The sequence below is a fragment of the Vipera berus genome, assembly GCF_964194415.1.
Source record: "Vipera berus genome assembly, chromosome: 1".
NCBI classification, from domain to species: domain Eukaryota; kingdom Metazoa; phylum Chordata; class Lepidosauria; order Squamata; family Viperidae; genus Vipera; species Vipera berus.
The window spans coordinates 130,240,913-130,265,244 of NC_138202.1; the positions used below are offsets into that span (position 1 = coordinate 130,240,913).

Genomic DNA, 24,332 nt, shown 5'->3' on the forward strand with positions numbered 1-24,332 from the left:
GAATTTATCCATTTCAGCAAAATCCATCAACTTTGACAATTCTGTCAAGTGGTTGAGTAGTTATGAGTTCTTAATGTATAGATTAAGCTTTCATTCATACCCACCAAAAAAAAAAAGAATCTTGGGTTTTTATTGCAGTTGAGTCTTCTGGTGTTGAGTGTAACTCTTAAAACCAGGAGAATGGAACTCCTTTCTAACAGAGTGAATGTTCACTTAATGATTAGGGAAGAATAAATACATAATGATTAGAGAAGAGTCATAAAAGAGAATCTTGTTTAGTCTTCTCTGTCTCTTTGTCTTCCCCTCTCCCTCTCCTCCTCTCTCCCTCTATGTCTCTTCTCCCACCTATAGGTTTTTTTCCTTACTTATTGTTCTTCTGAATGTTTTTATTTATTTATTTATTTATGGGATTTGTATGCCGCCCTATCTCCCAAAGGACTCAGGGCGGCTAACAACAATAAAAACACAAAATACAAACATTAAAAGGTATTAAATCAAATTATCCCATAAATAGTCCAATTAAAAACACAATAAAACAAAATTAAGAAAACCTCCCTTCCATCAGTCCAGGTCGGCCTGTTGAAAAAGCCATGTTTTAAGGTCATGACGAAAGGAAGGGAGATCCTGGGCCATCCGGAGCTCCAAGGGGAGTTGATTCCAAAGGGCAGCTGCCCCCACAGAGAAGGCCCTCCCCTGGGGGTCGCCAGTTGACATTGTCTGGCCGATGGCACCCTGAGGAGGCCCTCCCTGTGTGAGCGCACAGGGCGATGGGCAGTCATTCCTGGCAGCAGACGGTCCTGCAAATATCCCAGACCTAAGCCATGTAGGGCTTTATAGGTAAGAACCAGCACCTTAAATCTCACCCAGACGACAACCGGTAACCAATGCAGCTCACGCAGGAGGGGTGTAATATGGGAGTGTTGGGACGCTCCCATCACAACCTGCACAGCCGCATTCTGCACCAGTTGAAGCCTTCGGGTGGTCTTCAAGGGCAGTCCCATGTAGAGAGCATTGCAGTAGTCTATACGGGAGGTAATGAGTGCATGAGTGACTGTACGTAGGGCATCTCGGTCCAGATAGGGGCGCAACTGGAGCACCAGGCGAACCTGGGCAAATGCCCCCCATATGATCTTCTAAACTGAGTCATGCATCCAGGAGGACGCCTAAGTTGCGCGCCTTTTCAATGGGGGGGGTAACACCTCTCCCCCCATAACCAAAGATGGAATATCCTGGATTACCCGAGATGAGACTACAAGCAATTTTCACTTTCTCCCAAAGAAGGGCATAAGCTGCATTATCTTAAGGGTATATAATACCTCTATAAGGATAGGGAAACATTTGTCAGTTTGTGGACTTTTGGTTGGCAATCTTAATTCAAAACCTGAGATGTAGATGAAGCCCTCTTTAACCGTATGCTCCCAGTCAATTATTGGATGCTTTCTTTTGCTTTATTTATTTTCTGTCATGATGAAATCAAATTTATTTACAGGTTCATTAATACCTTGGAATGGGATGTCAGCATCATGCTTGGTGATGAGGAGTTCACCACTGTTAACAAAAGTTATGGTGTTTCAGATTACAGGATTCTGCCACGGGCAAGGTGAGTGTGAGAAATTCTGAGAGAGAAGAAATAAATAGGATAAATTAAAGACATTGAAACCATTGAAAGGGAGAAGAGTTTATTAATGGAATTACATCATAAACAGCATCTCAGTCCAGGCTACAAAAAGTCTGGAAAGAAGAGATTCAAAATGTTCTGAGGGTGTGCCTTAGTGAACTGTCGAAGAGTCAGCTGAGGATTTGTACTTCATGTTCCAAGATTACCCTTATCCTTACTTCTTGTATTAAAATTCCTTATTCAAGTCTGTGTATTTTTTGCTTCCTTGTTTATGCCCTGTAAAATGGGACTTGATAGCGTGATTCCATGAAAATTCCTATGAATGTTTCCCAAGTTCTATTTTCTGACTGGTATTGTATCTTGGACTTTGATGAATAAAAACAACAGAAATGGAGACACATGATTTCTCTTTAAGAGCTTCATTCACTCAGAGATAATTTCTTAGAAGCACATTTGAAGCAAAGCCAAACTTGGTGAGAATAATCATTCCATGTTTGTAATGGGCTGTGCGAATAACCTTGGGGACTGGAGGAAGACCCACAGTCTAGATATCAATCTGAGAAATGAAATCCAGAGGAAATGAATCCAAAGGAGGGATGGAGGTGAAGATAGTATCTCTGAAGAAACATTATTTAGTTGCCTAGAAGGTAAAGGCTCAGGAGAGGAGAGGTCCTTTCAGACTTGCAAGAATCTGTTACTATATGCACGGTTGTCAAACTCGATCACGTCACGTGACGTATCGTGATATATCGTGACTTTTTTGCCTTTGTGGAGCCGGGGTAGGCATAACCTGTGTGTGACTCATCCAGCCTGTGAGCCACCTTTTGGACACCCCTGCTATACTGTAACCGTCAATAAAGGGAGTATTGGTACTCATAGTTTTGGTTTCTTGAGAAAGAGCTGACAATTTCTGATATCCTTCTTTCTTTGTCTATATATTCCAAACATCAGGCTGTAGGAAAGAGACAGATAGTTCTTACTACAAGTCTAATTCCTTGCAGAAAGATTTTAAATTCACCCAAGGCCTGCATGAAGCCAAAAGTTGCCTATTCATGCTAGTGTGGGAAAAATCAATTTTCAGATGAATCAAACAGTTAAGACAAAAAGAATGTGCCCTTGCAAAATCTTGTTTACAGTGGTCCATTGTAAATTTTTATTAGTAGATTCCCATTGCAACCTTTGAATCTCTAGATACAAACATCTCTAGGTCTCAAACATCATTTCCCAAAAGTCCTCTTGGTTTTATACATCTGGACCCCTCTTTCCTGCTTGGTATAACTGCTTGGTAGTTACTATTGAAGATCAATAGTCATATGGTTTTCGCGGGTGTTTGTATGTGGATCTTTGGTCATTCAGGTTTTTCCCCACGTAGAGTTGAAGGTGTAAGAGCAACGTTTCGACGAAATCCCATCCGTCATCATCAGGCTGGTGGCTTCAGCTTCCTTCTTCTGGGAGAGCCACACACACACACACACACACACACACACACACATACACACACACACACATATATATATAGTTGGATACATGGAATATTTATTAATTACCTTGCACATGGAATATTCATTAATTACCTTGCACAAAAAGAAATCAGCATGGTTAGAAAGGACAGGAAGAGGGTCATAGGGTAAAGCCCAGACTTTAATGTCCATACAGATCATCATAATTTCAGCACCGGGTATATTCATTTAAAAGAAGTAAGTAATACAAAATAATCTCTACAAAGTCACCAATATGCAGGTGCACTGTATTAGATAAATACTCTGTTCTCCAAATAAAACAACAGCTTCATTTAGAATCATTTTTAACATGATTTTTCCCCCAATATGTTAAGTATTCAGTCTTTCAGTCACAAGTGATAAAGAAAATTATGAAGACTGGGGAGAGACTTTATGCTAACAATTCACTGTTTTTATTTACCTTACCAAAAGAAACGATTAGGCTGTACAGGAAAGGATATTGGGTATTGGATTCTTTGCAGAAAGCTACAGGGTTAAAGTTTCTGGCTTATTGTGTTTATCATTATAATCCTTTTGTATCTGAAAAGGGAAAACAAGAGAGATTGTGCTGGGACAAACATTAAAAAAGATGAACAGATGTTTTGTTAAAGTATATCAGTGGATGTTACAATTGTCCTTCAAAACTGTTGCCCAATATCATTTATCAATGTTGCTCTCCATTTAAGTCTACTAAACAGAGATGCTCCTAACTGAACCTATGACCACTTGCCTGCAAAGCATTGAACTATATTATCTTTATTTTGGTGGATAACCTGGTTCCTAAGAAACATTACACCTACTTACTATAGACTGAAAATGTGTCCCCAATTATTCATTGTTCCCAGTCAGCTTAAAGATATTTTTTAATGGCTCTGCCTAGGAGAAGCTAACCAGGAACTATTGTTTTTTTCTTTCTGTATTAAGGTACAACAATGCAAAATTCCAAATGAGAGCAGAAGTATCTGCCCTGAAGCTTGGCCTTCTAGATTTTGGAGCTTCATACACAGTTGTCCTAACACAAGTAAAGTTTTTTTTAATATATATGCCTTTTCTATTTCAGTATAAACTCTTGTATTCAGTCAGCTACTGAAATAAATGTATTTTGCTTTCTCCAAAAAAACATAGGTATAAGATTAGGCTGCAAACAAATGAGACCTTCATAGTATAAGCATTATCCAAAGATTTTTACGCAGACACAACAATTGATATACCAAAAGTTAGGAACTTCTAAGTCCCATGTAAATCAGAATGAAAGAGGCCGTGTGTGTGTGTGTGTGTGTGTGTGTGTGTGTGTGTGTGTGTGTAAATAAAATTCTCTTGCTGTCATTGGTAAAAGTTTGGATGAAATTCTTAGCACATTTACTTGAGAATGCATCAGATGCAGGTCAAGGATAATCATGAGCAAATGCATAGATTCATTGGCTCCAGCCTCATTGTTTTAAATATATCATTTTATGGCGCAACACTTTCACGAGAAATCACAATTGTCACCCCACTATCATGTTCAGAATATTCTGAGAAAATTCATATGACATTCATTACTGCATTGCTTTGCCTTCATTATTTTATTTTCAGCATTGGCCTTCTGACAATTTCTGTCTCTTGTGCTGCGTCATTGTAAGATCAAATGGGTGGGCCCCACAGCAAGCATTGGGAAGGCCTGGATGACAGTTTGACCAGGGCCTTTTCAAACTTGGCCGCAACCATGAAACATATCCATTTATTTGCATTATGCCTAAACTTGCTCTGCCATTAATAGGGAAGGCATTAGTTTTTATTCATTTGGTTGTTTTGTTGATTGAATTGAAATATGTGGCCTAGAAAAAAAAGAATGGCATATTGGGTCTATGATCCTTTATCTAGCTAGGAGCAAAACCCACTGGGCATAGCACAGGAGGATTATTTTCTGGATAAAATATGCACTGGATTGAGTTACAAACTTATACGTTTATGGAAAAATAAACAGCTTGATGAAGGGATGAATGGATAAACAGATGGGTAGCTAGATATAATAGAGTCTCCTTCTTCTAATAGGAAAATTCAGTTCTGGTCTTCAAACAGGTGAATATAAAAAAAGAGGGAAAGATGAGCAAAGGCTACCTGGCAAAAATTAAATTTCCTCCTAGAAATCTTGGGGGGTCTAAAAAAGATTGTCATTTGTCTTTTTTCCTAAATATTTGATGCTTTATTATTTGTCATCTAAAGCCTTCTAAACTGCTTCCAACTTCTCAGAAGAGTATTCGAGGCTGGCCAATCTCATCTTCTGGTTGAAAATCAGCCCCTGTGCTTTATTTGAGCACTTATTCATTACTGATAGAATTTACTGTTTAGATCTGGCAAACAGAGCCTTTTATTTCAATAAATGTTTGCCAAGACCACGGAGGAAACCACCAAAACCATGTACAGTATAAGACTAGGCAATCTGACATTCTATATGAAGACTGTAGATCCAGGTTTGAAGCACAATGACTTTTTCTTTTAATATGTCAGGATTTAGATTTTCCAAGTACTCTTGGGACCAAGTCCTGCAGCCGATTGTTGATAGCCTATTGTTGGATTCCTTAGTAAATCCATTGATTAGGGTTGGTCCTATTGAAATTAATTGAAATTTTGAAAGTCTTGAAATATGGATTCAAGAAAAGTCTTGACACGAAGACTATCCTTATTTTGAAAAATGACCTTGGGTTGCAGTGGAATTTTGTATCTAACAAGAGCATCAAGGAAACAATATTGAATCAACTAAAGAAACCTAAGCTAAAATGATGATCAATGCAGCCTTGGGGCATCAATTGAATGAAGACATATTTTTTTTACTGGTTGGATTCTCCTGTCAATCAATTTCAATTCAGGTTTCTAAAAGCTAGTATTATACAAGAGGGAGAAATATTTCTCGATACACTTTCTATACACAATGCCTTCTCCAATACACTCAAATCATTCACTTTTATTTCCCTTAAGCTCTGAAGCTCTAAAAGCTTTGTCTTTCATATAGAGAAATAGATCTCTCAAATTACAAAAATTAGATATTTCATACAGAAATTGTTCCCTTGTTGGGCATTAGCTTTCTAATACTTTACAGAAGCTGCAGTGTGAACACATATTATACACATGTGACCAATAAAAGGTTGTTGGATTCTAACTTCTATCAATGATCAAGGATAATGGGACAACATCTAAAAGAAAACCTATCCCATTCTGGTGCGTTCATTATTCATTCATATTAACTATCTGCGTTGGATATTGAAACAACATTTACCTGCAAATAATCATATTCTGGGCAAAAATTTGAAAACTTTTAAGTAATTGCATTTTAATTTTTATAAAGTTATGTGCATTATACTCAGAGGAAAGGGGAATCTAGATTACAAGACTGTGATTAACCAAGAGTTCATTAGCATATCTCAGGATGGTAAAATGCTGCCACTGATGCCATTTCTGATTTGGCCCATTTTTAATTTTCTCCTTGCAATATTTCATTTCATTATATATCTGTTCTTATCATTTATCAAATTACTGATTTTATCCAAAGCTGCCTGCTGTAATTAATTGCACTCTGCTTGTAGATCTGTTGTACTTTATGAGGTGTGCACAAACAAGCAGAATGATGCACGTGGTGTAGCAGTTTGGATGACCCATAGAATATAAATGATTAGGAGTGTAACTTACTACCAATGACCGATCTTTTTGTCAATTCCAAATTTCTTTGGAAAGGATTTCTGACATTTTCCCACAGCCTAATGAGTAATGTAATTACTACTCACCCTTTTTAGATTTTAAGAGAAACCTTGTTGTCTCTCCCTCGTTGGTTATTAAGAATATTTCATAAACAATGATACACCTTGCCAGTAAAAATTGAATTTGCTAATGCTTTTAAAATGATTTTATTTCAGTCCAACCAGCATAATTCTTCAGTGAGCCCAAGAGGAGAGCCCTGCTATAGTTTTAAGAATGAAAGCTTTTCCCCACTGCATTCTAACTTCTGCATTAACTTGGACTGGCTACTCCATCATCAGTATGTCTTCTTTTCCTCCCAACCAGACTTCTACAGAGACACTCCAAGCATGGAAGATAGAAGATATTCCAGCTAACAATGTCCATATTTCATGGCAGATTCCACAGTATCTGTTAATATCTGCTGGGGAAGTGATGTTCTCCATTACAGGCCTTGCCTTTTCTTACTCCCAGGTACTTAGTTCTTAGAACTTCATACAAGGAAGACATTCTGAATCTAAAGTCCTTGGTAAATAAGAGGCCAAGACAAAACGTTACAAAAGGTTATCTGCCAAAAACCATATCCAAAGAGATTAAATGGCAAGGTCAGTGCAGTTTGCGCCTCAGTCCACGCCCCATTTAATCTTGGTGATGGGTGAAAAAGTACGCCTGAGATTATGGCCTACGGCAGTGTTTCTCAACCTTAGCAACTTGAAGCTGACTGGAGTTCAACTCCCAGAACTCCCCAGCCACCTTTGCTGGCTGGAGAATTCTGGGAGTTGAAGTCCAGACATCTTATAGTTGCCAAGATTGAGAAATGCTGGCTTAGAAATCATAATGCTCATGTCTCTGTCCAATATTTCTTTCTGAGAGCAAGACTGCCCTCCTCAGGTGATCTCTCTTTATTGAAAGTTGGGGCAGAGAATCCCTGGGCCAGCCATCCGGTGGCACTGCCAGCCTCTTATGGGTTGGGGGAAGCAGTCTCTGCCGATCAACCTAAGTACTGCTTTTTGATGATATCTTCATCAAAGCAACTGGAAATGCTTAGTTATAACTAATATGGCATGTTACATGCTCTAAGAACACCTCCCACAAATGTAATGCTAAAAGTCATATTTGATTTCATAGTTCTAAAAACAAAAAAAAATTTGAAGTTAATTGTGTGTTTGAAAAACATTTCATAAAGCATAGTTGTGACCCTGAGGTTGAAAATTGGTCCTCTTTGTTCAATACACTTAGCCAAGTTAAATGTATTGTGGAAACATCATCCTAATCCTACCAGCAATTTATTTTAGTCTAAAACAACTGAACGACTGTTTGTGGTTAAAATAATTCGCACCTTTTGAAACAGGTAATATGAATTACTTTCTAGAAAATTAACTCTCTTTTAGTTTTGAGATGAATGTTCAGAGATGCCCTGGAAAATTGGGACTTTTCTAGGCATCCTATTTTTGATTCTTTTTTATTTCTCATCCTCTGACTCAAGACCAGAAAGCTGGTGAAAAAGATTTTAAAAAGGGACAAGGGTGAGACATTTTTTCCCAGTTCTGGTGTTACCAGCCCTGTGGATTTACATTTTTTTCTTGTTAAAAGAACAAAACAAATGAATACATTAAAATACCAAATATTCTGCCACAGTATGCTGCCGATACACAGAAATAAGCAGGTATCTGGACTTTGTTGCATCATCAGACCTGGGCAGGATGGACTTACTCTGTGGAACGCACGTGAGGGACACTGCTGGATGAGAGGTGTTCCACAGAGAAAGTATAAATGCTCTGTGAATGCTCTCATCTTCCATATGGCATCCATTGCTCCACTTCATTTAAATGACTCAAGGAAGGCTTGATTACCTTCCTTGCCCACATTTACCAGTATGTATCTGTGTTCCTTTTTAACAGAGTAGATTTTTTTCTTAAATGTTATAGTTCAGTCCTTCCTTTTCTTTCACCTGGACCTCTGCCCAATATTCATTTTATCTTTTTTTTTCTAGCCCTCTTAGTTATTTTCTACTCTACTTTCAATTTATCTTGCCCCTAAGCACAATACAGCCACTCCTCATTTAGTAATACCTCAGTTAGCGACTGCTTGCAAATACAAGAGTAATAAATGGTAATAAAACAGTAGTAAAAAAATAATTTTCTGACTAATTTTCTGCACACAAATGTGTGTAAATGCACTTAAGGCCCAATTTTTGTGACTGACAAAAATGCATGCTGGAGTAAAAGTAATGTTGGCATGACTGCACAAGAAAACTTTATCTGAATGAGATGATGTGATCTTTGCAGCATCTCTCTCAGTCATGTGGATTGCTTAGGCACCATTTTTCTGAATGATAAGCTTACTAATGAGGAGTGGCTTTATATAGCAGTATTGATTGTGTGTAAACATGGTAATTTGCTGATGTTCCGTTTTGATGTCCAAATAAGGTATTTTTTTTAGAAAGAGAAGGAGAAGGAGGAGAAGGAGAAGGAGAAGGAGAAGGAGAAGGAGAAGGAGAAGAAGAAGAAGAAGAAGGAGAAGAAGAAGAAGAAGAAGAAGAAGAAGAAGAAGAAGAAGAAGAAGAAGAAGAAGAAGAAGAAGAAGAAGAAGAAGAAGAAGAAGAAGAAGAAGAAGAAGAAGAAGAAGAAGAAGAAGAAGAAGAAGAGGAGGAGGAGGAGGAGATATTCTTTCTATGGATCATAAATGATGAATACTTTGAATTTAAAAAAATCAAGATCTGATTCAAAAATGGCAAACTATGTTTTGAAGTATAAATAAGGCTAAATAGATAGAAATTACAAGTCCAGTAGGAACAATAGCCTCCTGGGATAACCTTGTATATTCCAGGAATCAGGAGAAATATTAGCAACTTTCACAATAGGTGACTTACAATTTATTACCCAATTGGAAAAACTAATCTGTGATATGTTAAGTAATCTTAAATAATCCTTTCAACTTTAAAAATTTAGTAATACGCAAGGCTTATAACCACATGGCAGGAAAGATAATTGGAAGCAGTTTTTTGTTGGGCCATGTGGTCTCTCTCTCTTAATCCCAATGTTTTGTTGTGCTGACATAATTGTGGATCAGTTCGTGCACAGGGCAGAGGCAAAGAGGCGGGCAGAGCAAATGCTGTACCTGCCCCACATTTGATCCAGGTATCTCCAACCTTTTTAAAAAGGATCAAAATCAGAAGATGGGAGAAACAAGTGAACTCTGTCTGAGACTCCAGGAAGCTGCTGCTAGTTTGAACAGCACTGGGATAGCTAGGCCCCCAAATGAACCTGTCTTGATGTACTTGATCATTGGAAACATGTACACTTTGCAATTCTCTGACAAGCCTAAATCAGCTTATTTACATAACAATTTAGCAATCTGGATGCCAGCAATAAATAAAGTAAAGTAGCTATGAAACATTAAAACAACTTATCTTAGACATCCAGTTCTACCCTAGGACAATGAAAAAGCAAAATGAAGGATAGATTGATTCAGAAGCTATGCGAGATTTCTCCAATTCTAGGATTTTTTTTCCCCAATTTTACATATTTCCAAAGACTTTTGTTGCAGATCCTATGAGATTATAAAGAGATTCCTCATTGAACATACCATAGGTAGGGGAATACCTAGGTGAACATTGTCAGAGAGGAGAAAAGCAATGTGCTGAGTCCCAGAATCCTTCTCTTCTCAGGTTGCCATAGTCTGATCATGGTTTGAAATGAATTAACTCACATATCTTCATCCCCCAATAACTGTAGCATCAGTGATGTTCAAGGAAATATAATTAAGCCATCATTCTCATGGTTAGTGTGAACAGATCACTTAACAATGTTCCAGAATGGTATTTTTTCCCATTGAATCCATTGATATATTTGATTGCAGGAATTATTGAATGCTGAAGTGGTGACAGGGTTAGAACCACAATGTGTTCCTCTTTGACAAAGCGGGTGGGATAGTCCCAGGGTAGTACCAAATGGGAATATTGAATACCAATTTTCCAAAAATTTGAGAATATTTTATGCCTTCTCCTTTTCAGGCTCCTGTTAGTATGAAATCTGTGCTGCAAGCCGGCTGGTTGTTAACTGTGGCCTTTGGAAATGTTATTGTGCTCATTGTTGCCCAGTCTGCACCTCTGGTACAGGTATGGCTAGCATATATTATTCAATTCCTTGAAATATAGAAATAAATTTATCACATTTTCTCCCTTGCAACAAGAAAATATGAGTACGCCAAAAAGTTGACTCAAGATCACTTAGTGAGTTTCATGACTGAATAAAGACGTTTCCCTCTGATCCAGTTAGATTGATGCACTTCATTGTTGTTGAACAATGCATTTCATCAGTGTTCAGACTCTTCCTACTTTTCTTACTGTTGTATACTGGGTTCGTTGCGTAGGAATGAAGACGAGGTGAGTGAGTTCAGCAAAGATCATGTTTTATTGCTTGCAGGATCTGAACTAGAGAACAGGACTGCAGATGCAGCAATTTATACCTTGGCCCCTAGGCAGCGGCCAATAGGTTTGAAGCAACCTATTGCCGCCTAGGGGCAACCAATAGCAGCACTGGAGACGGGTTGTCTGAGATGCTGGGAGCCGTTAGCTAGCTCCCTGCTCTAGCAACCTACCAGCCGTTACCATGAGGTGTTAACAAGCAAGCCCAATACATTACACCCCTCCCCCCTTAGAACGAACAACACTATAGTAACAATAGAAAGTAATTACAGCAATACACTTTACAAAGACTTAACACTGGTGTGAATGGGTTCCACTTAGCAGCACAATAAAGTACTTACAACATTATAGCTCCATTGTCCAATATAATCTTGTAGGTCAGCATTAAATACAACTGTACAAACAACATTATAGCTTTATTATTACAGAACAAAATCTTTCAGATAAGCAGGAGGTCTGCGTCGCCTTGTGGAATGCCTGGGGGACCCAGGCACATCTTGGCCTACCAGCTTGCCCACCGGGCTGGGTAGACCAGTGTCTCTTAGTTCAAGTGATTCAGAGTGGCTCGGTGCTCTCTGGCTGGCCTTTCCAGGTTGGCTCACCCCAGAGTCAGTTTGTTCAGCAGAGTTAGCACAGCGGCTGTAGCCATCAGGTTGGCTTTCTCCGTCAGGGGACCCATGTTGCACATCTGGGCTCTCCTCCTCTACAGCCAACTCCTCGTTGCTTGGGCTGTGTGAGCCTTCAGAGTCTATGCATGGGCCGGCTTGGCTGCCAGTTTATGGACCTTGGTAAGGACTTGTGATGAAGTTCTCGCTTTGTGGCCATTCAGGGAAACGCTTCCTAAGCTGATCAATGTGGTGTCAGACAACTCACCTGCCCTCCAGCCCCACTTCGTAAGAGAGGGGGCCTGAGGTTTTAGTAATTTTTCCAGGCACCCACAGATTCCCATGCCCATAATTCCTGGCCCACACCCCATCACCCACTTGCAGTCCCCTCAGGGGTTTTGGGCGTGAAGCTTCTGCTGCCACCCTATCTGGATGCAACCTGTCCAGTTTCGTGATCAGTTGCCTCCCCCAGTGCAGCTCTGCTGGGCTTTTCCCTGTAGCTGTGCAGGGCGTGGAATGCTGGCAAAGTAAAAAAAGCTGCCAATCTGTGATGCCAGTCCCCAGTCACTATACACTTCAGTGACTCTTTTGTGGTCCTGACCATGCATTCAGCTTGACCATTAGAAGAAGGGTGAAATGGGGCCGACTTTGCGTGCCTGATGAGGTTAGCTCTCAGGAATGCCTGAAATTCTGCCACTGTAAATTGGGCTCCATTGTCGGATACTATGACGTCTGGCAGCCCATGTGTGGCAAAGAGTTTCCTAAGCACCTGGATGGTCCTAACAGTAGTCATATTAGCAACTGGAATTACTTTAAGCCATTTAGAGTGGCTGTCGACCACTATAAGGAAGAGCTGTCCCTGAAAGGGCCCAGCGAAGTCTATATGAATTATAGACCAGGGAGTGTGAGTCTCCTCCCACCTGTGAACTGGAGCATGTGGTATTTCAGGCCTTGATTGCTGGCATGTGTAACATCCATGCACCTGGGCTTCAATGGCCTTGTCTAAACCTGGTCACCATAAGTAGCTTCTAGCTAAAGCTTTCATACAGACAATACCCGGATGACCTTCATGCAGTGAATATAAGACCCTGTCTCTTAGTGAGGTGGGTTCTATGACCCTGTTCCCCCATAGGATATAACCCTTGTGAGCTGATAGCTCATGTCTTCTAGTAAAATAACTCTGAAATTCAGGGCCTGGGCTCTTATCTAGCCACCCTCTGTGCACCCAAGAAAACACGCTACTTAGTGTTTTATCAGCTGTTGTTTCTGCAGCTATGTCCTCAGCGTGGAGGGGAAACTCTGGTAAATCCTGAATGGACAATATGCGGGCCACTGGGGCCGGATCTGGTTCAATTTGTGGCAGTGGAAGCCTACTCAGGCCGCCTGCATGGACCATTTCTTTGCCGGGTTTGTGAATCAGCTTAAACGTGTATGCTGATAGAAAAATAGTCCATCTCAGCATTCTAGGGGATAATATATGGGGTGTCTGTATATTTGTGGTGAATAACCCCAGTAGCGGTTTGTGGTCTGTGAAGAATGTGAAGTCCCTGCCATACAAGTAGTCATGGAATTTTTTAACTCCAACTACCATGGCCAATGCCTCTTTGTCAATTTGAGCGTAGTTATGCTCAGCAGATGACAGTGTCCTTGAATAAAATGCAATGGGAACCTGGGTTTCATCTTTCTCTAAGTGACTCAAGACTGCATCCACCCCGTATGGGGATGCGTCACATGCTAAACAGACTGGTTTAGACTCCCTGAAATGAATGATAGTGGAACTGACCAACAAAAGGGCTTTCAGGTCCTGAAAACCTTTTTCATGAATGCTGGTCCACTTCCAAGAAGCTTTTTTTTCTAAGAGCCTGTGAAGTGGCTCTGCCACTGCGGCCTTGTTAGGAAGGAAGGCGTGGTAGAAGTTGAGGAGGTCCAAGAATGCTTGCACCTCTCCTTTTGTTTTGGGGGGAAGTGCCATCTGAATGGCCTTCACTTTGGACTCAGCTGGGTGGATGCCATTAGCATCAATGCAAAACCCCAAAAACTCAGTTGAGGGAACCCCAATACTGCATTTGCTCTTTTTTAGTTTGAGGCCTGCTTCATGCAGCCTCTGCAGAACGGCTCTAAGCCTTCTTGCTAGCACTTCTGTGGATTCTCCAGCAATAAGCACGTCATCAAAATAGGGGCAAACCCCTGGAATGCCTTTGAGTGTGCGTTCCATGATTCCCTGAAAAATGCCTGGGGCTACATTGACTCCAAATTGCAAGCGCTTTACTCTGAAAGCCCAACTGTGGATCACAATTGTCTGTGCTGTGGCTGTGGCCTCATCAACAGGTAGTTGCTGATAGGCCTGTGCCAAATCTAATTTCGCAAAAGTGGAGCCACCCTGCAAAGATGCCAGGATGTGGCTCACCAGTGGGACTAGGTATGCGTGCTGTTTAAGGGCCCGGTTAATTGTGCATTTGTAGTCTGCGCATATCCTGACTTCCCCGTTGGCTTTAAGTTTGTTACAATAGGAGTTTCCCACTCCCCACCATCTACTGGTTGCAAAATGCCCTGTTCCACAAGCTTGTCTATTTCTGCGTCTATTTTGTGCTTGAGGGCAAAGGGGACCCTGCAAGGCTTAATCATGATGGGAACCATGTTTGGATCTAGTTTGAATGCTATAGGCGGGCCCGTGTAAGTTCCTAGAGCTGAATCAAATATGTCTGCAAAGTCCTCGCAAACTGACGCTAGACTCGTGACTTGTGTCCAGTTGATATTGGTTACTTGGATGCCTAGTGCATCAAACCAATCAAGCCCAATTAGGCTCATTCTCTGACCCCCTACTACAACAACATCCAGGTGCCCTGAAAACCCCTTAAATTTAACGGCCAAGGTGGCTTCACCCTTGACTACGACTTTTGCGTTCTGAAAATCTGTTAAAAGTATATCAGAGGGCCTCAGCTTGGCCCATCTCCTACTGCGACTGCACAAGAAATTAAATGTGTCCAGAGACGTAATGGAAACGGCGGAGCCTGTGTCCAGCTCCATCTTACAGGGGACCCCTTGCAGCTCCACCTGAAGTCTGTACTTGGGTTTAAGGGGGCATTGGGCTCCGGTATGGCAGACACTTCTACAGCTTGAGCAAAACCCCACACTGAATGGCCCCAGGGCCCTGGTACCTCTCCTGGTCAGATCTTCTGACTGGCAATTCGATGGCCGGTCCCTCTGGCGACCTCTGCAAACGGATGCGATGTGGCCGGTTTTTCTGCAGGCCCAGCACGTGGCTGTCTGGAACCTGCAGTCCGAGCGTTGGTGGCGGCCGCCACAACCTGGACATCTAGGCAAGAGATCTGCCTTGTAATTAGTCTCTTGCCACTTGCTGCTGCGGAGCTGTTATTCGGGTTGTCTGTGCAACTTGTCGACTTTGGCATCTTCTTCGGAGTCCTCGGTGAGTTCTGCATCCTCTTGGTGGACGGCTTTTTTGCGTTGTGTCGTTCTGGTGAACCAGATTGTTCGGACGGCTCCCCCGGAAGCTTCATCCACCATGACTTCGTTCTGGGCATCGGCGAACGACAGGACTTCTCTTGCAAAAAGTTTCTGCTGCAGCTCTCTGTTGCGGAGGCCGCAGATGAGCCGGTCTCAAAGTCGCTCTTTGACGTCTGAAAATTGACACAGGCGTGCGGCCTGCCTCAAGGCCACAATGTATTCGGATGCAATCTCTCCTGGCAGCTGAATTCATTGTTCGAAGGCGTAGCGCCATGCAATCACCGACATCTTTGGTTGGAAGTGTTCTCCGAGCTTCTTCTTCAGTTTGTCGTAGGAGATGGATTCCAATGGTGTGGGTGCAAACAGGTTTTCGGCCAGATAGAACATCGCTGGGCCACACACACAAAGCAGTGTGGCGGCCTTTAGTCCATATTCTGCGACCTGGTTCGCCTGAAGGTAGTTCTTGACCTGGGACAGGTATGAGGGCCATCCTTCTGGTTGCTTGATGTCGAATTCTCGCAGCCTTCCAACCTTGGGCATTCTGCTGGTCTTCGCGGCTGGATCTCAGCGTCTTCAACTCCTGCCTCTCTGTTGCCCAGGGACTGGTCTTCTGAGTGCGTGGTCACTAGCGTGGCTTAGCTAGCCGACCATAGGGGGGGGAATTTGCTTTTCCCGCCAGGTGTGCACTGCCTCTCCTCTAGTGACCTTCAGCTTCGACGGAGAAGCAGGATCCCACCTTTGTCGCCAGTGTTATGTACTGGATTCGTTGCGCAGGAATGAAGATGAGGCGAGTGAGTTCAGCAAAGATCATGTTTTATTGCTTAGGATCTGAACTAGAGAACAGGGCTGCAGATGCAGCAATATATACCTTGGCCTCTAGGCGGCGGCCAATAGGTTTGAAGCAACCTATTGCCACCTAGGGGCAACCAATAGCAGCACTGGAGACGGGTTGTCTGAGATGCTGGGAGCCATTAGCTAGCTCCTTGCTCTAGCAACCTACCAGCCGTTACCACGTGGTGTTAACAAGCAAGCCCAATACATTACACTTACAAACTGATATATGTTTATACTCACTAGCTTGATTATTCCGAGAGATGGCCAACATATCAACCAGAAGTTCCTTTCTTTGTGATTGTGTTGCAAGAAATGTAAAAGATTCCCTTGCCCAAACGTCTCTTCCTTCACTGAATGTTAAAATACAGAAGCAAACACTTTGGCTATTCTACCAGGATTCACATAAAACACTGAGTTGCAAATTAGCCAACCGTATTTTAGATGAACATGTTACATTAAACCAACTCATGAGATTAACTGTTTAATATGTTGTGTAAACTTAAGCATATGGATCAATTGAATGAGCCATAACTAAATTAATCACAGATTAATGTGTTGTGCCTTTTGTAGGGCCCTATCCATGTTTGTCACAGGACTAGCATAAAACTGGGCCATTGAGTTGGTGAGAACAGAGTTAGTTCTGATATAGTGTGCGCACACATCCGCGTATCTGACAAATCAGTATTCTAGAACATAGGCAGATAATAGAAGTGCACACAATAGAAATCAAATTCTTACAAGAATAACCAAATTAAAATTGCCACGCAGAGAGACTGATTGTCTACACTAAAAAGCATGATTAAGACACTTCACTTCCAAAGATACTTGTCATAAATGCAGAAATAACTTTATAAGTAACTTAAACTAAGAGGAAGAAAGGCATCTCAATAGTGGCTGATTAACCTGCATAGATGAGAGAGAAAGGCCATTGAACAAATGAGCAATTAACTAATTAAGCAGCAAAGCAGATGTTACAATAGAATGCTTGTAGTGCCACTTCCAGTTGTATCTACTCTCACAAAAAAAACTTAGGGCCAGGGTGCATCATCCACACCCATCCATCTCTTTCAGTTAGTACCAGTAATAATGGGGGTTTATTGACAAAAAAACCCAAAACACTTCACATAAATGAAACTAAAAACAAGAGAACTAATTGATCTAGACTTCTAGACACACAATTTACATGTGTGTCAAAGCCACCAAATTTCTCCTAAATTGCAGAATCAGATTCATATGCAATCATTTTCCAGCCTGTGAATGCTGTTTTGCAGTGTAAACATTCCATGCACACTAGACTTTTGTCCGTTTCTGAATATACTGCAGAAATTTCTGTGATCCTTCAAAGGGACAGCCATCCCAGCACCAAATTCTGTTGTCTGATGAGAATTGCTAAACTAGTTTGTATTTGTATTTATGGCTGTCATTAACTGGATGCAAAAATCAAGAAAACCACAAGAGAGCAGGAAAGCTAATGCTAAAATATCTATTTGCTGCCATCTAGTGATCATCTGAATGTTTGTTGCCTAAATATAACAGCCCTAAATTAACCCCAAAGTATCTTTGACATTGTTTCATGTGATTTAATGTGAAAGAAACTATTATTGCCCATCTGAAATTGTTTCTCCTATTTAATAGCATATCATAAGCAATGTCATGTGATGAAAGTTTAACACACCTGGGGAACCGAGGAAAGAGCAAAACCATGACGTAAAATATTCCTTGGTTTTAGCAAAAAACACAAAACTACACTAGATATAAGTTGAGCTGGAGAAGCTTTGGCAGGCTCTTGAGGTTCTATTACATCATCCTTCTAGCCATAAAGATCATTCCAGAATACCAAGTAAACTTTTTCCCCTAAATTTGCCAGCTCCAATGGCCATTACATATTATGAGATAATGGTATTTGTATTGTTCAAATCAATTACCTTGTTCATCCAGGATTTTAAAGCATAATATGGTTTGTTTGGTTTTCATACAAAGTGTTGTGTGAATCTAGCCATTGCAATAGTTTAGTGTGTTCTGAGAATCCAGCCAATTGTACACTTATTTAATGATTAATGATTTAAACAAACCCATAGTTTAATAAGTTTTATTAATAAGGTCAACAATTAAACATGGCTGGTTATATGTTAAAAACATTGCTTCCTATTCCTCCAGCCAATTTTGCTAAGGTATTCCAGAATATGGCAAACTTGAAACTCAGCAAAATATCTTATACTTGAGGCTTATCCTAATCTCTTTCTTGTCCCAACATGAGAGGGGTTTTTTAAAATTAGTTTGTAAGGCAGGAATAAACAATGTCACTCTTAATATTCCAATCTTTTCATGTTCCATATCAAAATAGTGTTTTCCAATCTCTACCAGCACAAGCAATACTCTACAACAGGGATCTTTAAACTTGGCCCTTTTATGACTTGTGGACTTCAACTCCCAGAATTCCTCAGCCAGGCACGCTGGCTGAGTAATTCTGGGAGTTGAAGTCCACAAGTCATAAAAGGGCCAAGTTTGAAGACCCCTGCTCTACAACCTATTTGCTATGCTTTATTTGTTGCAGGCAATGCCTTGATAGTTTGTTGAGGGCTCACTGCCCTCTTCACCCATTTTGTTGCTGGACTACAGTAATGGTGAATTATTCTTTAATCAGTGTATTGGTTAAACCAGTGTTTCCCAACCTTGGCCACTTGAAGATGTGTGGACTTCAACTCCCAGAATTCCCCACTCAGCATAGCTGACTAGGGTATTCTGGGAGTTGAAGTCCACACATCTTCAAGTGACCAAGGTTGGGAAACACTGGGTTAAACAGTTCTTCCTCCCTCCCTCCCTCCCTCTCTCCCTCTCTCCCTCTCTCCCTCCCTCCCTTCCTTCCTTCCTTTTTTTAACCCATCCACTGATAAAATGGTGGGCCTTTCTCTTCCTTTTTAAGTCTCCCATCTAAATGATCTAAAAGGAGGGCAGAGAAGGAAGGATAGAAGGCTGAAATGGATGGTGCAGAAAAGGAAGGCTGCAAGAAAGAAAAATTGGAGAAGGAAATGTGTATATGTGGCCGAACTCTTGTTTGCATGTACAGTAAATAAGACCCCTTTCAGTTTTTAATAACTGTGATCAGAGGGGACTAAGGTTAGTCCTAAAAAGATGGTTGATGGCCACTTGATGTTCTCTGAGCCACAGTTCATCCATGTTGGGTCAATTATTGTCTAAAGAGGAGTGAAGTAATTTATCTCAGTGTTTCTCCTGAGGCAATTTCTTAGCTTAAGTGGTCCTTGATTGCTTTCAGGAATAGTCTTTATAGCTGAAATGCATCAGATGAAAATGAGCAAGATGTAAAATAAGAGTTTCTAGCACAGCTATTGGAACTGTGGTACTTAGGAGGTAGTCTTTCGAAATATAGGCTAGCATATAGACACATGTTTATATATGTGCATCCTCTGCTTTTAGCACCAGTCTACAGATGATGATGATGATGATGATGATGATGATGATGATGATAATAATAATAATAATAATAATAATAATAATAATAATAATAATAATAATAATAATAATAATAATAATTTGGAAGGGACCTTGGAGGTCATCTAGTCCAACCCCCTGCTAAGGCAGGAAACCCTATACCATTTCAGACAAATGACTGTCCAGTCTCTTCTTAAAAACTTCCAGTGTTGGAGCATTCACCACTTCTGGAGGCAGGTTGTTCCACTGGTTAATTGTTCTAACTGTCAGGAAGTTTCTCCTTAGTTCTAGGTTGCTTCTCTCCTTGACTAGTTTCCATCCATTGCTTCTTGTCCTGCCTTCGGGCGCTTTGGAGAATAGCTTGACTCCCTCTTCTTTGTGGCAGCCCCTGAGATATTGGAACACTGCTATCATGTCACCCCTCACCCTTCTCTTCATTAAACTACACATACCCAATTCCAGCAACCGTTCCCTATATGTTTTAGCCTCCAGTCCCCCAATCATCTTTGTTGCTCTTCTCTGTACTCTTTCTAGAGTCTCGACATCTTTTTTACATCGTGGTGACCAAAACTGGATGCAGTATTCCAGGTGTGGCCTTACCAAGGCATTGTAAAGTGGTATTAGTACTTCACGTGATCTTGATTCTATCCCTCTGTTAATGCAGCCTAACACTGTGTTGGCTTTTTTGGCAGCTGCAGCACACTGCTGGCTCATATTTAGGTGATTGTCCACTAGGACTCCGAGATCTCTCTCACAGTTACTACTATCAAGCAAGGTACCACCTATACTATACCTGTGCATTTGATTTTTCCTGCCTAAATGTAGAACCTTACTTTTTTCACAATTGAATTTCATTTTGTTAGATAGTGCCCAGTGTTCGAGTCTGTCCAGATCCTCCTGTATCTTAAGCCTATCTTCTGGAGTATTGGCTATTCCTGCCAGCTTGGTGTCATCTGCAAATTTGATGAATTCCCCATCTATCCCCTCATCCAAATCGTTGATGAAGATGTTGAAGAGCACTGGGTCCAGAACAGAGCCCTGGGGCACCCCACTACACACTTCCTTCCATGTAGATGCAGTTCCATTGAGGACCACACGCTGAGTACAGCCTGTCAGCCAGCTACGAATCCATCTGGTGGTGTTGCTATCTAACCCACATTTTTCTATCTTATCAAGTAGTAGGTTGTGATCTACTTTATCAAATGCCTTACTGAAGTCCAAGTAAATTATATCTACAGCGTTCCTCTGGTCCACTAGTTTTGTCACTTGGTCAAAGAATGCAATAAGGTTTGTCTGGCATGATCTGTTTTTGACAAACCCATGTTGGCTTTTAGTGATAACTTTGTTCGCATCAAGGTGTTCGCTGATTTGTTGTTTGATTATCTTTTCCAGAATCTTCCCAGGTATTGAAGTCAGGCTGATAGGTCTGTAGTTTCCTGGATCTATTTTTTTCCTTTTTTTTGGAATATGGGAACTACATCAGCTCTCTTCCAGTCCTCTGGTAGTTCCCCAGTGCTCCAGGATCTTTGAAAAATATAGTTCAGTGGTTCTGAGATCACGTCTGCCAGTTCCTTGAGAACCTTGGGGTATAATCCATCTGGTCCTGGTGATTTGAACTCGTCTAGGCTGAACAGGTGCTCACTTCGAAATGTTCTTCTGGTCAGATTTTCCATGCTGCTTTGCTCCACGTTAATGAATTATTTCATAACTCTAGTATCACCAGAGTCAAATAAACATATCCTCACCACATCAACTTGTTCTACAAAGTGTTTACTAAAACTAAACCAGTTAATAAGGACTTGTTTTACAGTATAAGGAAAAGGGAATTTGCTCAATAGATTATCCTGCCAAGACATTTCATTACATTAAATGTTCTGCATCAAAGGATATTCTTAGTAATCTAGGAAAAAAGTTTCATAGTTACACATTTGAATTAGAATACGACATTCTTTTGATCCAGAAAATAATCTGTATTATTTACTTAGTTGGTTTATTTGTTTGTAGCCTGCCTTTATTATTTTTACAAATAAGCCTTGGTGGAGCAGTGGGCTAATGCCTCCTTAAGTAACACCAGCTGTAATGTACTCTCACGTCATTGCCTGAGCTAAACAACCAGCTGCCTGCAATTAGTGCAGGTTTGAGTCCCACCAGGCTCACGGTTGACTCAGCCTTCCATCCTTCTGAGGTAGGTAAAATGAGGACCCAGATTGTTGGGGGCAATAAGCTGACTTTGTAATAATGCCGCTTGGGGGGGGGGCAAAGCCCTAATAAGTAGGCATATACATAGAATGAAGGCTATTGCTAAGCACATTGATTTGTGCTTTAGATTGTAAGCTGCCCTGAGTCTTTGGAGAAGGGCGGGATATAAATGGGATTAAAAAAACCTGAAGGAGGCAGACATATCCAACATACCTTCCTCTTCTTATTTTCCCCACAATAACAACCCTGTGAGATGAGTTGGGATGAGAGACAGTGAAAACCCACAATGGAGTTATAATTCTGAAGCTAAACAGGCCTGGCTGTATAAAGTGTCTGAAGTTAAAGGAGGACTCTGACCAGCAACCCCAGATAAATTACCTTTGACTGTTTTACGGTGCAAAATTTAACATTACAGTATCATTTACTGTATCATTTACAGTATCATTTACTGACAACATACTACATACTCTATATGTTCAGAATTTTAGTAATCATTCCGGAGATACATGTATGTTTCCCCACAACCCAGAGGCTAATTAAATCTCCCAGGTAATTTGTAGGCAGGCTTCCCCCTTGTATACAACTTACATGTTCAGGCAAATGTGTCAGAAGTGAAATATGTTTGCACTGTATTATCAGAATAAATGCAGGACAGAAATGTTGCAAGCAAATAAATAACAGAAGTAATGTTTTGTTTAATCTTTTCTTTCTCCAGTGGGCTGAATTTATCCTTTTTGCCATGCTCCTTTTTATCGTCTTTGTTATTTTCTCCATCATGGGATATTTCTACATTAGCACAGACCCAGAAGAACTTGCTGATAAAGAGAATGAACATGAAACATCAAGCAATAAAAACATGATTGGCCTTGTTACCAGGAAAACAGAGCTATAAAGGGACTGCAAAATCGGAGAGGCTTTTTTTTTAATAAGATAGTGATTTGACAGATTTCTTTCTCATGCTATGATCTCATCAGATATGCTCAGAGGGAATAAGCAAACTAAGTTATTGTTCCTCTTGTATGTCAGCTGAATATATGTATGCAAATTCCTGGAATGGTGCCTTATTAAAAAGTAATTATAAAGTAGTTTTAGCTAGTTTGCCTCCATCAGGCACTAAAAATAATTTTATAAGTTTTCTTTTTAAAGCACGATTATGTCTGGCTCTCTGTTTATCATACTATTATCTATCTATCTATCTATCTATCTATCTATCTATCTATCTATCTATCTATCTACCTACCTATCTACCTACCTACCTATCATCTGTCTATCTATCTATCTATCTATCTATCTATCTATCTATCTATCTATCTATCTATCTATCCCACAAGTGATTCTTCAAAATAAATAAAACTTATTTACAATTAAATGTGTATATTACTACATTGTAAATCCCTATAAATCCAGTGTAGAATTGTAAGTTGGGACAATCTTTATAAATGTTAATCCATTTTAAAATATTTTCATTACTCACTTGAAATAATGCTTTGATTTTGTATTTTTATTGTAATATAAATGTGTAAATCCTTAAAGTATGATAGATTTCCTATACAGAAATATGAAATATCATGCTAACTTCATGTGAGATAATTGATGTTCATCTATGTCACCTCATATCAAACTTGCTGTCACAGAGATTGTTGGATGAGATTCATTCAGTCCCTGAAACAGAGTACTTCTATATCAGAAAGGATAGGAATTAAACAGAACAAAAGTAGAATAAAATTAGATGGTTGGAGAGATCTTTAAACACAGTTCTATGATAGCAGAACCTATGTGAAAGTTAAATACCAATAATATAGATGGCTTTCATATAAGAATACAGGCCATCCATGTGGACAGTGATGCATATTCAACATTTCTTCTTTTTGTCAGCTTCCGCATTTCTCATTCTTTTATTTTGAACATGGAGTCCTTTTTGCTGTTCTTAGCATCCTTTGCCACTTACAAATCATTTTAAGCTTTAACTTTTCTAACATCCTCTCTAGGCTACTAAATGTACAATTCCCTGGGGATCTATCACTTATTCCATTTTCCTGATGCCTTTAATCCTCTTTCTTTCTCTTTTGATTGAATGAGGGCTGCCTAGATGTTTATTACATACTGTGTGAACAGAATATCTGTCTATTATTGTTTTGCATTGTTTGCAAAGGTTCTTTCTCATTCCGGGATTCAGAAAATTACTCCCTATCCCCTCTCTGCCCTCCTCCTCCTCCTCCTCTTCCTCCATAACCACAGAGGTCCCTTCCCATCCCAGAATAAGGAGTCAGGCAATCTAAATCAGCTCCCCATTCATCGTAGCCAGGAGGGGAAGGATTGTAGAAAATGGGGTCCTTTCTAATCTTATGTCATGGGAGTACAATAAGGATCTAGGTATCAAAGGGACTAAGTTCTCTCTCCCCTCAGCAGTCTCTAATTCCATAGATATCAAGTGCATGAATATCAGTAGCAGCTTCCTAAGGCTTGTCAAGGTAGACTTTCCAGGGAATTTGTCTTCCCCTTCTATGTCTAGCATCCAAACA

The 24,332-nt window shown here is 40.4% G+C and overlaps 1 protein-coding gene across 3 annotated transcripts in view; it reads left to right on the forward strand.

Moving 5' to 3' along the window:
* SLC15A2 (solute carrier family 15 member 2) overlaps positions 1-23,514 on the forward strand; it is a gene marked incomplete at its 5' end in the record, with an annotated part of 90,532 nt that extends 67,018 nt beyond the window's left edge. For 2 of the 3 annotated variants that reach the window (XM_081315199.1, XM_081315200.1), the window contains 5 exons: positions 1,490-1,600; positions 4,042-4,138; positions 7,156-7,302; positions 10,844-10,948; positions 22,526-23,514. In XM_081315199.1, coding sequence (XP_081171325.1) covers positions 1,490-1,600; positions 4,042-4,138; positions 7,156-7,302; positions 10,844-10,948; positions 22,526-22,702 — 637 coding nt within the window. In that variant the 3' untranslated portion in view covers positions 22,703-23,514. Of the gene's footprint in view, positions 1-1,489; positions 1,601-4,041; positions 4,139-6,196; positions 6,316-7,155; positions 7,303-10,843; positions 10,949-22,525 lie in introns of those variants that run through there. The other variant, XR_014024793.1, reaches the window with a different exon arrangement.
* Positions 23,515-24,332: the final 818 nt, after the last annotated feature.